The following is a 16,719-nucleotide window of genomic DNA, read 5'->3' as shown; positions in this document are numbered from 1 at the left end:
TGCAGTGACAGAGAAGGGAACAAAAGGGGGATCTCCAGTGAAAATTTTGCTGGAAGATCCTTTAGTTCATTTAAAGCCACTGAGAGCACAGCACCTCATTGATACAGTTTGTGGCCACAAAAAATGTGGAGAGAAACGAAACAAGAAAGGGCACAGACAAGGCCTTGCTTTGTCAACACTATTGAAAACAAAAGGAAATAATAAATACCCAAGAATCAAAGCAAAAGTTCTATCAGAAATTACTTTTATTAGAACAGATTTGTAGAACCCAGCAGTTTAGTGTTTTTGAAATTGTCCAGTGATCAGTGTCCACACTGCAGCCTTGAGCTCCTGGTTCCTCAGGCTGTAGATCAGGGGGTTCAGGGCTGGAGGCACCATCGAGTACAGAACTGACACTGGCAGATCCAGGGATGGGGAGGAGATGGAGGAGGGCTTCAGGTAGGCAAATATGCCAGTGCTGACAAACAGAGAGAGCACGGCCAGGTGAGGGAGGCAGGTGGAAAAGGCTTTGTGCTGTCCCTGCTCAGAGGGGATCCTCAGCACAGCCCTGAAGATCTGCACATAGGAGAAAACAATGAACACAAAACAGCCAAAAGCTAAACAGATACTAACAGCAAGAAGCCCAAGTTCCATGAGGTAGGATTTGGAGCAGGAGAGCTTGAGGATGTGTGGGATTTCACAGAAGAATTGTCCCAGGGCATTGCCATGGCACAGGGGCAGGGAAAATGTATTGGCTGTGTGCAGCAGAGCATAGAGAAAGGCACTGGCCCAGGCAGCTGCTGCCATGTGGGCACAAGCTCTGCTGCCCAGGAGGGTCCCGTAGTGCAGGGGTTTGCAGATGGACACGTAGCGGTCGAAGCACATGATGGTCAGCAGGAAATACTCTGACCCCAGGAAGAATAAAATCAGAAAAACCTGTGCAGCACACCCTGAGTAGGAGATGTTCCTGATGTCCCAGAGGGAATTGTGCATGGCTTTGGGGACAGTGGTGAGGATGCAGCCCAGGTCGGTGAGGGCCAGGTGGAGCAGGAAGAAGAACATGGGGCTGTGCAGGTGGTGGCCGCAGGCCACGGCGCTGATGACGAGGCCGTTGCCCAGGAGGGCAGCCAGGGAGATGCCCAGGAAGAGGCAGAAGTGCAGGAGCTGCAGCTGCCTCTTGTCTGCCAATGCCAGCAGGAGGAAGTGGCTGATGGAGCTGCTGTTGGACATTTCTTCACTCTGAGCATGGTGGGCTGTTGAAAGAAAACATTGACAAGCTGTGACCATATTGTTTTAGTCAATCCTTTATATTGTATTTGGAATCCCTGAAAAATCACTATGTTCCCCTGAGGGAACTTTGTTAAACTTTATTCACTTTGGGTTTCTGCTGCTGCTGAATTATTACTTCATCTTAATCACTACTCTTAGCGTGAACACTGAGTAGCCCAAAGGGAAAATAGAGCGCCCTGTACCCCAGTGCAGTCAGAAATTTTGGTTTCACACAGGTCCCCTTTGCTTTTTACACCTCCCTCTATTTCAGGGTGATTACAATAAAAAATTTCTTGAAAAAAAGTAGTCTTTTTGAAGAGTCCAAAGTTAATTTCTCTAAACCCTTCTTTTCCTCTGTGCAGCTGGACAAGGACAAATACCAACATTGATCTGGCTCTCTGCTGCCTGGAAATGTGCCTATAGGGAGTTGTTTCTCCCTATCCAAGCCTTGTCCCTGCCAGTGCTCCCAGAGCCCAGCCCAACCCTGGGGGCTCAGCTCTGCCCTGCACACCCCTCCCAGCACAGGCCACTGCCCAGGGGCAGCTCCCTGGCTGCAGGGCCTTTAGGGCAGCTCAGACAAACAGAGATGCTGCAAGCCAAGGTGCTGCTGGTGCTGTCTGTAGGTAGAGGAGGGTGAGGAGGCACTTTCTGAGGGAGCTCTGAGGCAGATCTGCTGATCCCCAGGGTGACAGTGCAGGAGTCTCAGTGACACAGACAACCCTGACAGCCCCTTTCCCTTTCCTTTAGGAGAAAGCTGAGAGCAGCCCTGGCCATGCAGCACCATCTCCACAGCAGGAGGAATCTACCCTGATGGGGGTCACTCCTTCCACCTCCAACTTCTCCCCACAGTTCATGGGGAGCTCCCAGGCAGGCTGAGAGCTGCCCCTGGCAGGTGGCAGATGCCCTGGCCTGGCCAAGAGCCCTCAGGGCTGCAGCACCTGCTCTGCACCACAGCCCTGGGCAGCCCTGGCTGCAGCCCCAGCCTCAGCCCCTGCAGCCGTCCCTGGCAGCAGGAGCCGTCCTGCCCTGTCCCTCTGACGGTGGCCAGGGCAGCCCCGCTCTGGAGCACATCCTCCCCCAAAGCAGAAAGGGCAGCAGAGCCATCCTTACAGTGCTGTCAGTCCTGTCCTGGCTCAGCTTTAGGACATCCCTGCAGCCAGAGACTTACTGTGTCAGAAGTTGTGAAGATTTCTCCATGAATGAGCTCAGAGTTGTCCTTGCAGCTGCTCTGAGCCTCAGTCTGCTTCACTGCTCTCAGGTACCTTCAGGCAGTGCCCTCAGCCCTGCTGGGCTGGGAGAGGAGCTGCTCCTCAGGAGAAATGTCTTTTTGAAGCTCTTCTTGATTGCCAGGGGCTGCCTCTGTGCCAGGAGCCCAGCCCAGCTCAGCAGCACAGACACAGCACAAGGACTTTAATGACCCTCTTGGAGGTTTAGTGCTGAGTCCCTGAGAGTCAGTTAAATAAATCTCTCAAGAATACAAAGTCACACACAAACTCCAAAGTTTCTTGAAGTTTTAATGGGTCCCACTGAGGGACACAACTGAGAAAGTGTCCCCAGGTTCCAGTTAGAGCAGAACACTGCAGGCAGTGATGACAGGTGGGGACAAATAAGGCAAAGGTGTCTCTGATGCTGAGCAAACCTGGATGTGTTTCAGGAATGCCAAGGGCCAAGGCCTGAGCCCCAGCTCCTGCCAAGGCACATCCTGTCCCTCCCTCAGTGCTCAGGGCTCTTCCCAGGCCACTGGGATGTGGGGATGTGCAATGCCAAGGGCAGGACCATGGGGAGGCCCCTGCCAGGCTGCTGAGCAGGGCCAAGGAGGCAATGAGGCCCCAGGGCTGCAAGGGTCACTTGTCTCCTGCTCATGGCTCAGGCCCAGGCCCAGCAGCCATGGCCCAAGTGCTGCAGGAGTTGGCTGTGTCAGGGCCTTGCAGCTGCTGCCCATCCCTGTGCCCTGTGCAGCCCAGGCTGTGCTACGGTGTCCATGCCCTGCGCCTCTGTCCCTGCAGGCTGTCGTCATCCCCCGGCTGCCCCAGCTGGCTGGGCCCTTACTTTGCTGACAGCTCTGCCTCCTGCCTGCCTCTGCCTGGCCACACACAGCCTTAGGCTTGTGCTCCAGACTCCTTCTGGGGGATGTGTTCCTCCACAGTCCTGCCCTGGGAAAAAAAATTCATTTTTCTTTGTCCCCAATCTGGGCCTCCACATGTCTTCTTGGTGTCATTTTTTTCTTTTCTACCTGTTCTCTGCTATGTCAAAGGATCTACCGTCTCTGAAACCACCCTTCAATCCCACCCAGGACTCTCCTTTGCTATCTCCAGTCTCCACTCCACAGAGCCCAGGGCTCCTTTGTCCCTTTACAGTGGTTTGTACTTGAGGCCACAGACACCCAGTCAAGAAGGATGCTTCTTTTCTATGTAAAGGAAATTACAGAAACTCCCAGGTTTTGAAGGGAGACGAGAGGCACTTACCAGAGGCCAAGGGATGCCCAATCTGTCTGTCTTTGTAGGTTTTGTCTGAAAGCAACCCTTGGATATATGGGGAGCTCTGGAGGTGAAATTCCATTTCAGCTCTGATTGTCTGAACAACATGGACAGTTCTTTTCCATAGGAAGGAATGTACAGAGCCCCAGTGTTTCAATGGCAGTGAGAGCTGCCCCTCATGAAGCCAAGGGAACCTAGACACTCCTGGCAGCTTTTGTCTGGAATCTATCCTTTGATATAAGGAATTTTGGAAGTAGAGTCCCAATTTTGCCCATGGGCCACTGGACTTGAATGAATTTTTTTTATCCATGGGAAGAGAGGCACTACCCCTAGTGTTTTGAAGGGAGATAAGAAGTTCCCCCAAGAGGTCAAGGCCAGCCAGAGCTGTCTGTCCTGGCAGGTTTCATATGGGAACATTCCTTTAATATAATCAAATTTGGAAGTAGAATCCCACATTTGGCCATGGGCATCTGGAGAAGGAGAGTTCTTTCCCACAGGAAGGAATGCAAAGAACTCCAGGGTTTCAGGGACAGATGAGAAGCAGCCCTCGACATGCCAAGGTCAGTTGGACCAGTCAGGCAGCCCCCAAAGGCCCAGACGGACAGACCTCTTCCATGTTCCCTTGGATCCATGGAGTCCTGCAGCATCACAATTGCCCCTTGTTCCACAAGGCCCTTGTAGTATCGCAAAAGAACTTTGTTTCCATGAAACCCAGTGATATCACAGTGATCTCCTTGCCTCCACAATGTCACAATGGCCACTTGCTTCCATGAGACCTTGCAGTGTCACAAAGGTTGCCTTGGTTTTGTGAGATCCTTTGGTGTCACAATGGCCTGTTGGTTCCATGGGGACTCACGGTGCCAGAATGGTCTCATTGCTTCCATAAAGCCCTTCAGTGTCACAATGGGCTCCTTAGTTCCACAAAGCCCTGAAGACTCATTTCATTCAACAAGGCCTCAAAGTGCTACAATTGTCTCCAGGATCCTATGAGGATCAAGGATGTAACAAGGCCACCTTGGTTCCATGAGGCCCTGAAGTATGGAATGGCCCCTTGATTCCATTGGCCCCTTCACTGTTACATGAGTTCTTAGTTCCATGGAGCCCTGCAGTGTCACAGTGGTCTCATTGGTTCCATGGTGTCACACAGTGTCACAATGGCCCCTTGGTCCCAGGGGGCTGTACAATGTCACCATGATCTCGTTGGTTCCACAAGGCCCTGCAGTTCCACAATGGCCCTTTGGTGTCACAAGGCCTTGGAAGTGTCACCATAGTCTCAGCAGGTTCCCTGCTGGTTCACAATGGCCTCCTTGGTTCCATGATGCCCTGTCATGGTATCCTTGGTTCCACAGAGTCACAATGTCCCCGTGGTCTCATGGAGCCCCACAATGTCACTGTGACCCCCTTGATTCCATCAGGCCCTGCTGTGCTACAGTGACCCCTTGGTTATACAAGGCCCTGCAGTGTCACAATGGCCCCTTGGTTCCAGTGGGTCCTGAAGTGTCACAATGGTCTCCAGTGTTCCATGAGGCCCCACAATGTCACAATGGACTTTTGTTTCCATGAGCTTTCATACTGCCAACAACAGTCTCCTTGGTTCCACAGTGTCACAAGGGACCCTTTGTTCCATGAGGTTCAGTAGTGTAACAGGGACACCTTGATTCCATGAGGTTCTGTAGTGTCCCCATGGTCTCTTTGGCTCCACAAGGCCTTGCTGTGCCACAATGACCCCTTGGTTCCATGAGGTTCTCTACTATACACAGATTCTCCTTGGTGTGAGAGGATGGATTGTAAAGAGACTAGAGATGGTGCTGAAGGCAATCTCACCCCTGATAATGCAGCTGTATTGATTACCAAGAGTGGGAACATCTTTCCCCTAAAAGATCCCCTATGTGCAATGAGAATGAGTGTTATAAAACAGTGGGTTAGCTGGTTGAGGGTCAGTTGGAGTCTGCAGGCTGTGCTGTGAGGAAGAAGGGTCAAGCAGGCATGTGACAGACAGAAAGGGTCAGGCAGTCATGCAAGGGACAGGAAAGAGCCAGTCCTGCAGAAGGAAGAGAGCAGGAAGAGAGCAGAAAGAGCGAAGGAGTCAGAAGGCTGCGTGGAGCTGCCCATGGGTAGGGTACAGAGAGAAAGGTATGAGACGTTTTAGATAATAATGGAATGATGCCTGCATCAGTCATGACTCCACCATCAGCTGGTGCCCCCTATGAGGATTGGGTGACATTGAATGGGGACCCCAACGTGATCCTGGCAGATGACTACAGACCTAAGAGCAGTAAGATGGTGGAGCCCAGCTGAACTGAGCCAGGTGGACCAGGAACCTGAAGGACTGAGCCAGGTGGACCTGAGAGCCTAAAAGCAATGTAGGCAGCCCTGAGAGCCTGAGAGTCCGGGTGACCTATGAGACACCGACCCCAAGGTCCGGCCGCAGTTTGCGGATCCTGGGGCAGCACGTGCCAGTGCTGGTGGCAGCACGGCGGAGCTGGAAGGGGCGGCAGAGCTCTGAGAGGTGGAGTCAGAGCTGCAAAAAAGGAATGCAAGAAAAGCTTGGAGTGACCAAATAAAGCAAAAGAAACCACAAACAAAACAACAACAACAACAACAACAACAACAACCAAACAAACAAAAAACAAAAAAACAAACAAAACAAAACAAAAAAAACCCAAAAAAACCCCAAAAAAACCAAAAAAACCCAAAAAACAAAACAAAACAAAAAAAAAAGGACGTGACCAAACTCAAAGAGAAGAAATGTTATGAAAACAAGGATAGAACTGTGTGATCCCCTCACTCAGAGGGGCCACAAGTTGTGACATGGATGTGGACCCTCAGAGGACAAGCAGGCAGCAGCAGGTGAGAACATAGAAAGCTTCCTTTTTTTTCTGACTCCATCACTTATATACACTTTTTACAGAAGCCCAGGATTGGCCAAAGAAGGTTACAACCTCATGACCTAATTGGTCACTCTTACTATCAATCAAGTTCTCCTCCCAAAAAAGAAGTATGCAAAACACATAGATAATTTCTAAAAATACATATAGTTTACATCAAGCAGTGTAAGAATCATGCTGCAAAGATTCAAACACCTGAAAGCAAGAAAAATCAGGGCAACAGACTTGAGTCATGATTTCTGTCTCTCTACCTCCTACTGAAAGTAATGGAACAGAACAGGACAGCCTTGGAGAAGCAGATAAAGGATGTAACTCCAGCAAACAGAAGTCATTCAAAGTGCAAGCAGGATGCCAGCTCAGCTCTGCAAGGCTGACAAAACAGAAGTCATGCAAAACAAGGATATTGCCTTCACTCAAAAGTGGGGGTCAAGGAACAGCCACCTAAAAAGGACATTAGACATTGAAGACAGAGCTCAAAGAACCATGCAAGGACTTGTGATAAGGGGTGCAACTATATCAAATAAAGTCAAAGGAAGTGGGGATAGCTCATGAATACATAATATGTGTGTGCAATAAACTCTATTCATGCCATGCTCAGTGCACTCGAATGGTGAAAGGATTGCCCAAGTGACCAGCAGACTGTAATAAAGAACACCTGCTTTCAAATACTCAAAATTGTGTTTAAAAGTTTTTATCCAGTGGATTTCAGTACCAATGGTGTCCTTGACTCCATTATGCCCCACTGTGGCAGGACATCCCCCCTACTACAGAAGAGCTTATCTGCAGCTGGTGTGACAGCTCCAGACATTCTCTCCCCCATGTGAAGTGATGAGACAACCTTGGCCACTTGGTTGGTATGACTCAGGGAGTTGCTACATCCTCTGGTGCAAGGAGTAGAACTGCCAGTAAACAATTGGGTGTCAGAACAGATAAGGGGAGATAAACCAGAGATTTCTGACTGTAAAGACACTACTTTGACAACTATGAAAGCTACACCATTTCCCGCAGAGGTAGAAGCCTCCTAAACACACTCTGGAAATGTGCAGGGACTTCTCCCAAGAGCTCAGATGCAAACTCTGTGGATACTTTCCCAGAGAATTGAGAGAAGAATTCTAAGTGTACCCCATCACCAACTTGATGATGATACATTGAATCCTAAATTATACTATTTCTTTGCTAGCTGTAATATGGTACCTTTAGACTACTAGTAGTTCTTTTTTGTTTTATTCCAGTGTTATACCTAGTCTGTTAATTTTTTGTCAAATAAATAATTCATTTGGTCATAGACTTGATCTGCCATTATTAAGAACCTGAAACTGAGAGCAATCTGGGCTGCAGGCTGCTCCAAAGAGATCTACTGCCAGAAATCTGAATCAAAGGCAGGACTTGTCTAAGCTCTCTTTCCATTCACAACACCCAGAGTTTCACAATGGCTCCTTGGTCCCATGAGGCTCTGCGGTGTCACAATATCCCATAGTTTCCATGAGCATCTGTACTATCACCTGTGTCCTTTTTTCCATCGAGGCCCACAGTGCCTCAATGGCCCCTTGCCTTTATGTGGACATCCTGTGTCACAAGGGCTTCTTGGTTCCATGAGCTTCCATAGCGTTACCATGATCTCCTTGGATCTCCAAGCTCTTGCTGTGTCACAATGGACCCTTGGATCCATGAGCTTCTGTAGTGTCACCATGATCTCCTTGAATCCACAGTGTCACAATGGACAATTGGCTTCATGGGACTGCAGAGTGTCACAATAAATCCCTAGTTCCATGAGGTTGTGTAGTGTCACCATTGTCTCCCTGGTCCAATGAGGCCACTGAGTGTCACAATGGCTGCTTGGTTCTGTCAGCTTCCATATTGTGAACAATGGTCTCCTTGTTTCTGCACAGTCATAATGACCCCTTGGTTCCATGAGGTTCAGTCTTGGTTTGAAAGGCAGGTGTCTGCTAGGGAAGGCAGGAGCCTCCCTTGGAACGGAGAATGTAAACCCTCTCCCTTGGAATCATTATAATTTTGAAATTAAGGGGCTCTCACTCAAAAAAGATATGAGAATAGGAATAGCAGTTCTTTACGAGCATGTATAACAAGGCAAGCAAACAACAATAACTGTGGCAGTAACAACAAACAGAGCCAGGCCCCCAGTGAGCCCTTCTCGGCCGCGGGCAGTTTCCCCTTTGGTGCAGTTCCGGTCACAGCCAGCAGGGGCGCTGGTGGCTCCCGGTGGGCGGGGCAGGTGCGATGATTCCCCCGCGGCTGCAGGGGGCGCTGTGGCACGGGCTCGGGGAGCGCGCGGGAATGGCGGCTTTGTCCCAACCGGGAGGGATGGAAGAGAGGTCTCGCTGCACAAACCCCTGGGGCTGCTGATCCCAGGGCCCTGGCAGGACTCTGGGGAGCAGCAGGCTGGAACGGCAGGGATGAGCAGAAATCCTGGGGCGCTGGACGAGATGTATCAGACACTCTGTGGTGATAGCTGGGACTGCGGGACGTCCCAGCAGGGCAGGGGGTGCAGGGCCCAGCAGCAGGAGAAAGGCAGCTCCCAGCTGGGTTGTAGCAGTGGTGGTGAAATTCCTTTCTCCAAGCAGCAGCTTGATCGTCCTCTTCCCAAAGGCGAGAGTGAGTGAGAACCCCCAACTGCCCCAGCCCCCATCCTTTACCTGCCTCTCTTCTCATGGTATCTCTGTCCCTCTGAGAGAAACTCCCAAAAACCAGAGGAGTGACACCAGACACCCTCCTTCCCTGTGGCCTGGCCACCTCCCCCCATTTCAAGCACCCAGCCATCAGTGCACCTTAACAACTCAATATGAAAATAAGTAAGTAAAAAGGAAAGAAAAAGGAAGAAAAGGAAAGGAAACCCAACCCCCAACAGGTTCCTAAATGTCACTGGTCTCCTTGGTTCCATGTGGCCCTGCTGTGTCACCACAGCCCCTTGGTTCCATGAGTTTCTGTACAGTCAAAAATGGTTCCTTTGTTCCAATGAGGCCCTGCTATGTCACAATGGACGCTGGGTTCCATGAAGTTCTTGAGTGTCACAGTGGCCCCTTGGAGCCATGAGGTTCCGTAGTGTCTCCATGGTCTCCTTGCATCTCACTGTCATAACAGACCATTGGTCCCTTGTGGCCTGTCGCAGCGCCTCCTGGAGTTGCTCGCCACGGCCAGCCCTCACACTCTGGCAACACCGGGGCTCTTGTAGCACGGAGCAGGATTGCAGCGAAGGCGCAGAGCAACAAAGGGATGGGACTCTCGTCATGAACAGCCAAACTGGGGTTTATTGCAGGGAACCTGCTCCCAGGGTGGTGCCTCAGGAGAGACCCCGAACCACTGGGTGCAGCAACTTATAAAGCGGAGGGGAATCCAGAGGTAGAGCAGAACAAACAACCAATGAGGACAAACCAGGGAGTGGCTCAGGGGATGACAATCAAAGGAACAACGAATGGGGGTAAAACTGGGAGGGGGACCCCCAGACCTTGACCAATCACCCGAAGACTCTCCTGGAACTTTCCAGGCATGGGATGAGGCTCCAGAGTGACTGACAGGACTGGCAGGTTATATAACATATGATTGACATTTTGGCAAACAAAGGGAAAAGACCAACATAAGGTATCAGGAGGGGGGTACAAGGAACAAACCATCTGAAACCGAACTAAATAGAAACATCGCCAACAGCTTTAACCTCTCCCAAACTCCCACAGTGGCCCAAAGTGTCACAATGGCCCCTTGGTTCCATAGGTTTTAGTCTGGTCTTGGGTTTTGTAACAAAAAAAAAAAAAAAAAAAAAAAAAAGTTTATTCTATTCCCTCATCTGAAACCCAGTTGGAGAGATTTTTCTTTATCTGTTGTAACTCCAGAAGGGAGGGGGTAACTACCTTCTCTGATAACAAGCCAACTGTTAAAACCGGGTTGGGAATTTTTTCTTATCTCTGTTGATTCTTCCACTACCCCCATGGGAATATCTTCTGTCAATGGACCATTAAAGCTCACCAATTACATGACACATTTCATCAATTTATTGTGCAATGCTCCACCCAGGGAGGAGGAACCAAACCATTTTCATCAGGATAAAAAGGAGCCACAAGTGTCACCAGGCACTCTGGTGTCCCCACGGGACTCCCAAAGGAAGACCAGACCCACTTCAGGACCCCTGGCTCCACAGGACCATCTCTCCATCCAACAGGACCACATCTGCCACTCTAGGAGGGCTGACTTTGGACTGTTTCCAACACCCTGACCAACAGGGCATCAGGTTGTATTTCTGACTCTGTCAGGGTTTTCTAGGATTTCTTGTTTGTGTGTTTGCTTATTCTTCTGTATTAAAACACTTGTATTTTTTAATATCCCTAGTAAGAAACTGCTATACCTATTCCCAAAATCTTTGCCTGACAGCCTTTTAATTGCAAATTTATAAGAATTTTGGAAAGGGAGAGGGAGGGCTTGCATTCCAAGGGTGACTCCAATCTTCCCTGGCAGAAGAAGTCTGTCTATCCAAACCAAGACAATACTGTACCAATGGACTCCTGGGCTCTATGAGTTACCCTGCTTTTAGCAGTGGTTTCTTTGGTTCCAACAACCCCCTGCTGTGCCTCAATGCACCCTTGGTTCCATGAGGATCTGGAGTATCACAAAGGCTCCTTGGTTCCACGAGGCCCCACTGTGTCACAATGGACCCTCTATTCCAGGAGGCCCTACAGAGTCACAGTGAACCCTTGGGTCCATGAGGTTCCATCATGTCACAGTGGACTTTTCATTCCATGAGCTTTTGTACTGTCAACAACAGTTTCCTTGGTTCTGCAGCGTCACAATGGCCCCTTGGTTCCATGAGCTTCTGGAGTGTAACACGGTCACCTTGATTCCATGAGGTTCTGCAGTATCACAATAGAAACCCTTGTTCCATTAGGCCTCCAAGTTTCACAATGTTTGATTCCATGAGGCACCACAATGTCCCAATGGACCCTTGGATCTATGAGGTTCCATAGCATCCCAACGGTCACCGTGGTTCCATGAGTTTCCTTAGTGTCACAATGGTCTCCATGGTTCCATTGGGCCCTGCTTTGTCACAATGGTCCCCTGGGTTCCACTTGGCTGCCAGGACAAACAGCTCTGGCTGTCTTGTTTTCTCAGGATCCACCTCTCTCCTCTTCTGCCTCTGAAACACTTGGGCTCTTTGCTTTCCTTCCAGTGGAAAGGAACCATCCTACTTATCAACACAGAAATGGCCAAATGTGGGATTCTACCTCCAAAATTCCCTATATCCAAGGGTTGCTTTCAGACAAAAGGTACCTGGACAGTGAGGTCTTGCTGTCCTTGGCCTCTGGTGGCCACATTTCATCTGCCCCTGAAACATCAGTGTTCCATGCTTTCCTTCCTATGGAAAAGGGCCGTCCTTCTCCTCCAGGCGTTATTGTCCAAAATTGGAATTCTGCCTCTAAAATTCCGTATATCCAGGGATAAGACCCAGACAAAATCTGCCAGCACCATCTAATCTGGCTGCCCTTGGCCTCTGGTGACTGCCCCTCATCTGTCCCTGTGACACGGGGGCTTGGTTGGTTCCTCCCTATGGAGACCATAGTGACTCTGTGGGAACTCATGGAACCAAGGGGGGCCACGGTGACACTTTGGGGTCTTGTGGGACCATGGAGACCATTAAAACCCTTCATGGCCACATGTAACTAAGGGACCATTGTGACACCTCAGAGCCTCATGGAACCAAAGGGCCACTGGGACACTGTGGGGCCCCACTGAACCAAGGGAACATGGAACAGGTCTGGCTGGTTTGGCCTCCCAGGGGCCACCTGACAGGTCCAGCTGAACTTGGAATGTCAAGGGCTGCTTCTCATCTTCCCGTGGAACACTGGGGCTCCATGCTTTTATTCCTATGGAAAAGAATTGCCCCTCTTTATAAATACACATTGCCAAAATTGATACTTCCCAGAAAAAAAAAATTGGTATATGCAAGGGTATCTCTCAGAAGTAAACCTGTCAGCAATGGATAGCCTTGGCCTCTGGTGGCCACTTCTCATTTCCCTCTGAAATAATGGGGCTCTGTGCCTTCCATCCTATGGAAAAGAGTTGGCCTTCTTGTGCAGAGGCTGTGGCCAAAATTAGAATTTTGTCTCTCAAATTCTGTATATCCAAGGATTGCGCCAAGACAAAAGTAGCCAGGACAGACTGGTCAGGCTGGCCATGGCCAGAGGAGATTTTCTTAGACTGTAAGCACAATGTTTTCATTTGCCAAGACCTTGAAAGGGCTGAGAGATCTCTAAAGGAGGAGTTGTGAGGCCTCGAGCATATGACCACTATATAGGGACAAAGGAGCTCTGTGCTTAGTGGGGTGGAGACTGAGGACAGAATAGGACTGCCCTGGGAAGGATTGAAGGGTGGTTTCAGAGATGGTGGATCCTTTTGACATATGAGAGAACTGCCAGAAAAGAAAAAATTAATATCAAGGATACCTGGAGAGGTCCAGACTGGGAACAGAGAGAAAGGAATTCCTTTCCCAGGGTGGGGCTTTGGTGCAACACATCCCCCAAAAGGAGTCTGGAGCAGCCCAAGGCTCTGTGTGGCCAGGCAGAGGCAGGCAGGAGGCAGAGCTGTCAGCAAAGGAAGGGCCCAGCCAGGTGGGGCAGCCGGGGGATGACGACAGCCTGCAGGGACAGAGGCGCAGGGCATGGACACCGTAGGACAGCCTGGGCTGCACAGGGCACAGGGATGGGCAGCAGCTGCAAGGCCCTGACACAGCCAACTCCTGCAGCACTTGGGCCATGGCTGCTGGGCCTGGGCCTGAGCCATCAGCAGGAGACAAGGGACCCTTGCAGCCCTGGGGCCTCATTGCCTCCTTGGCCCTGCTCAGCAGCCTTGCAGGGGCTGCCCCATGGTCCTGCCCTTGGCATTGCACATCCCCACATCCCAGTGGCCTGGGAAGAGCCCTGAGCACTGAGGGAGGGACAGGATGTGCCTTGGCAGGGGCTGGGGCTCAGGCCTTGACCCTTGGCATTCCTGAAACCCATCCAGGTTTGCCCAGCATGACAGACCCCTTTGCCTTGTTTGTTCCCACCTGTCATCACTGCCTGCAGTGTTCTGCTCTAGCTGGAACCTGGGAATACTTTCTCAATGGGACTTATTAAAACTTCAAGAAACTTTGGAGTTTTTTATCTGTTTTTGAGCTCCTGAGAAATTTTTTGAACATTCTCTGAGAAACTTACTCTGATGTAAACAACATCAAAGCCCTAAGAGGTTAATTAAGCTCCTTGTGCTTTTCTTGTGCTGCTGAGCTGGGTTGGGCTCCTGGCACAGAGGCAGCTCCTGGCAATCAAGAAGAGCTTCAAAAAGACATTTCTTCTGAGAAGCAGCTCCTCTTCCAGCCCAGCAGGGCTGAGGACACTGCCTGCAGGTACCTGAGAGCAGTGAAGCAGACAGAGGCTGAAAGAAAATGGAAGGACAATTCTGAGCTACTTCGTGGAGAAATTTTCATCACTTCCAACATGGTCAGTCTCTGGCTGCAGGGATCTCCTAAAGCTGACCCAGGACAGGACTGACAGCACTGTAAGGATGGCTCTGCTGCCCTTTCTGCTTTGGGGGAGGATGTGCTCCAGAGCGGGGCTGCCCTGGGCGCCGTCAGAGGGACAGGGCAGGACGGCTCCTGCTGCCAGGGACGGCTGCAGGGGCTGAGGCTGGGGCTGCAGCCAGGGCTGCCCAGGGCTGTGGTGCAGAGCAGGTGCTGCAGCCCTGAGGGCTCTTGGCCAGGCCAGGGCATCTGCCACCTGCCAGGGGCAGCTCTCAGCCTGCCTAGGAGCTCCCCATGGACTGTGGGGAGAAGTTGGAGGTGGAAGGAGTGATCCCCATCAGGGCAGATTCCTCCTGCTGTGGAGATGGTGCTGCATGGCCAGGGCTGCTCTCAGCTTTCTCCTAAAGGAAAGACAAAGGGACTGTCAGGGTTGTCTGTGTCACTGAGACTCCTGCACTGTCACCCTGGGGAGCAGCAGATTTGTCTCAGAGCTCCCTCAGAAAGTTCCTCCTCACTCTCCTCTGCCTACAGACAGCACCAGCAGCACCTTGGCTTGCAGCATCTCTGTTTGTCTGGGCTGCCGTTAAGGCCCTGGATCCAGGGAGATGTCCCTGGGCAGTGGCCTGTGCTGGGAGGGGTGTGCAGGGCAGAGCTGAGCCCCCAGGGCTGGGCTGGGCTCTGGGAGCACTGGCCAGGGACAATGCTTTGATACAGAGCTCCCAGTAGGCATGACTCCGGGCAGCAGAGAGCCAGATCAGCTCTGGATATCCATTCCTGCCTACCAACAAAGATTTAAAAAAAAGGGAGAAGTGTTAAAAGAAATTTATTTTGAAATTAGATTTTTTTTAAGGCCTCTTTATTTTTCAAGAAAATTTTAAGAGTGGTCATTCTGAAATAGAGGGAGGTTTCGTGAGCAAAGGGCACCTCTGTGAAGATCAGCAGGTCTTATTACACAGGGAATCAGGGACCCCTTTTTCTCCTCTGGGCTCCCCAGTGTTCAGGCTGAGAGCAATGCTGAAGTGGAGGCAGTAACTGAGCAGCACAAACCCAAATTCCAAAACAGAAACACTTTGGGAAATTCTCCCCCCAGGGAAAGAAATTGTTTGGCTGGATGACCAAATATAATAGCATAGGATTGACTCAGAAAAGTTGGACCCAGCTTGTCAATATCTTCTTTCAACAGCCCACCATGCCCAGAATGAAGGAATGTCCAACAGCAGCTCCATCAGCCACTTCCTCCTGCTGCCATTGGCAGACACGAGGCAGCTGCAGCTCCTGCACTTCTGCCTCTTCCTGGGCATCTCCCTGGCTGCCCTCCTGGCCAACGGCCTCGTCATCAGCGCCGTGGCCTCCAGCCACCACCTGCACAGCCCCATGTTCTTCTTCCTGCTCCACCTGGCCCTCACCGACCTGGGCTCCATCCTCACCACTGTCCCCAAAGCCATGCACAATTCCCTCTGGAACACCAGGAACATCTCCTACACAGGATGTGCTGCACAGGTGTTTCTGATTTTATTCTTGCTGGGGTCAGAGCTTTCCCTGCTGACCATCATGTGCTACGACCGCTACGTGTCCATCTGCAAACCCCTGCACTACGGGACCCTCCTGGGCAGCAGAGCTTGTGCCCACATGGCAGCAGCTGCCTGGGCCACTGCCTTTCTCAATGCTCTGCTGCACACAGCCAATACATTTTCCCTGCCCCTGTGCCATGGCAATGCCTTGGGCCAGTTCTTCTGTGAAATCCCACACATCCTCAAGCTCTCCTGCTCCAAATCCAACCTGAGGGAACTTGGGCTTCTTGCTGTTAGTCTCTGTTTAGGTTTTGGCTGTTTTGTGTTCATAGTTTTCTCCTATGTGCAGATCTTCAGGGCTGTGTTGAGGATCCCCTCTGAGCAGGGACGGCACAAAGCCTTTTCCACCTGCCTCCCTCACCTGGCCGTGCTCTCCCTGTTCCTCAGCACTGCAGCATTTGCCTACCTGAAGCCCCCCTCCATCTCCTCCCCATCCCTGGATCTGACCCTGTCAGTTCTGTACTCAGTGATATCTCCAGCCCTGAACCCCCTGATCTACAGCCTGAGGAACCAGGAGCTCAAGGCTGCAGTCTGGACACTGATCACTGGACAATTTAAGAAACATTAAACTGCTGGCAAGTTTCTGCAAATCATTTGTAATAAATGTCATCTTTGATGGTTCTTGTTTCTTTGCTTCTGTTTTTTTTCCCTGTGTTTTAGTTTTCAATGATGTTCACAAAGCAAGGCCATCATTTGTGCCTTGTCTTGTTTTGTTTCACTCCACATTTTCTGTGGCCCCAGACTGTGTCAATGAGGAGCTGGCCTCTCAGTGGCTCTAAATGAAAAAAAGGATCTCCCAGCAAAGTTTTCTGCAGACATCCCCCTTTTGTTCCCTTCTCTGGGCCTGCAGCAGCAATGTCTGTGTGCAGAGCTGGGGCAGATCAGGGCTGGCACAGCAGCTGTGCCCAGGACCAGCAGACCTTGGTGTTGCCAGTGCTGCTCCCGTGGCCCTGCCCTGCTGCCCTCCTGGCCCTTGTGTTTCTGTAGGGCCTGAGGGCTCTCGGGGCCGGGCACAGGGCTGGGGGTGGCAGTGCCGG

The 16,719-nt window shown here is 51.0% G+C and overlaps 3 protein-coding genes across 3 annotated transcripts in view; 2 read left to right on the top strand and 1 right to left on the bottom strand.

Moving 5' to 3' along the window:
* The window catches only part of LOC310920644 (olfactory receptor 14J1-like), a gene marked incomplete at its 3' end in the record, with an annotated part of 52,654 nt that extends 36,404 nt beyond the window's left edge, over window positions 1-16,250 (top strand). The window contains exon 3 of the mRNA XM_083880706.1: window positions 15,295-16,250. Coding sequence (XP_083736832.1) covers window positions 15,318-16,250 — 933 coding nt within the window. The 5' untranslated portion in view covers window positions 15,295-15,317. The remainder of the gene's footprint in view (window positions 1-15,294) is intronic.
* The window catches only part of LOC310920762 (olfactory receptor 14J1-like), a gene marked incomplete at its 3' end in the record, with an annotated part of 1,005,486 nt that overhangs the window by 712,623 nt on the left and 276,144 nt on the right, over window positions 1-16,719 (top strand). The window lies entirely within an intron of this gene.
* Window positions 277-1,209, bottom strand: LOC310920678 (olfactory receptor 14A16-like; the record flags this gene model as incomplete). The annotated part of the gene is made up of 1 exon (XM_083880740.1): window positions 277-1,209. The coding sequence occupies one exon, from the start codon at window positions 1,207-1,209 to the stop codon at window positions 277-279; it is 933 nt and encodes a 310-aa protein (XP_083736866.1).

This window comes from Zosterops lateralis (genome assembly GCF_965231275.1).
Source record: "Zosterops lateralis genome assembly, chromosome: 31".
In the NCBI taxonomy this organism is placed as follows: Eukaryota; Metazoa; Chordata; class Aves; order Passeriformes; family Zosteropidae; genus Zosterops; species Zosterops lateralis.
Note: the sequence above shows the minus strand (reverse complement) of the source record. Positions and strands in the feature narration are given on the sequence as shown.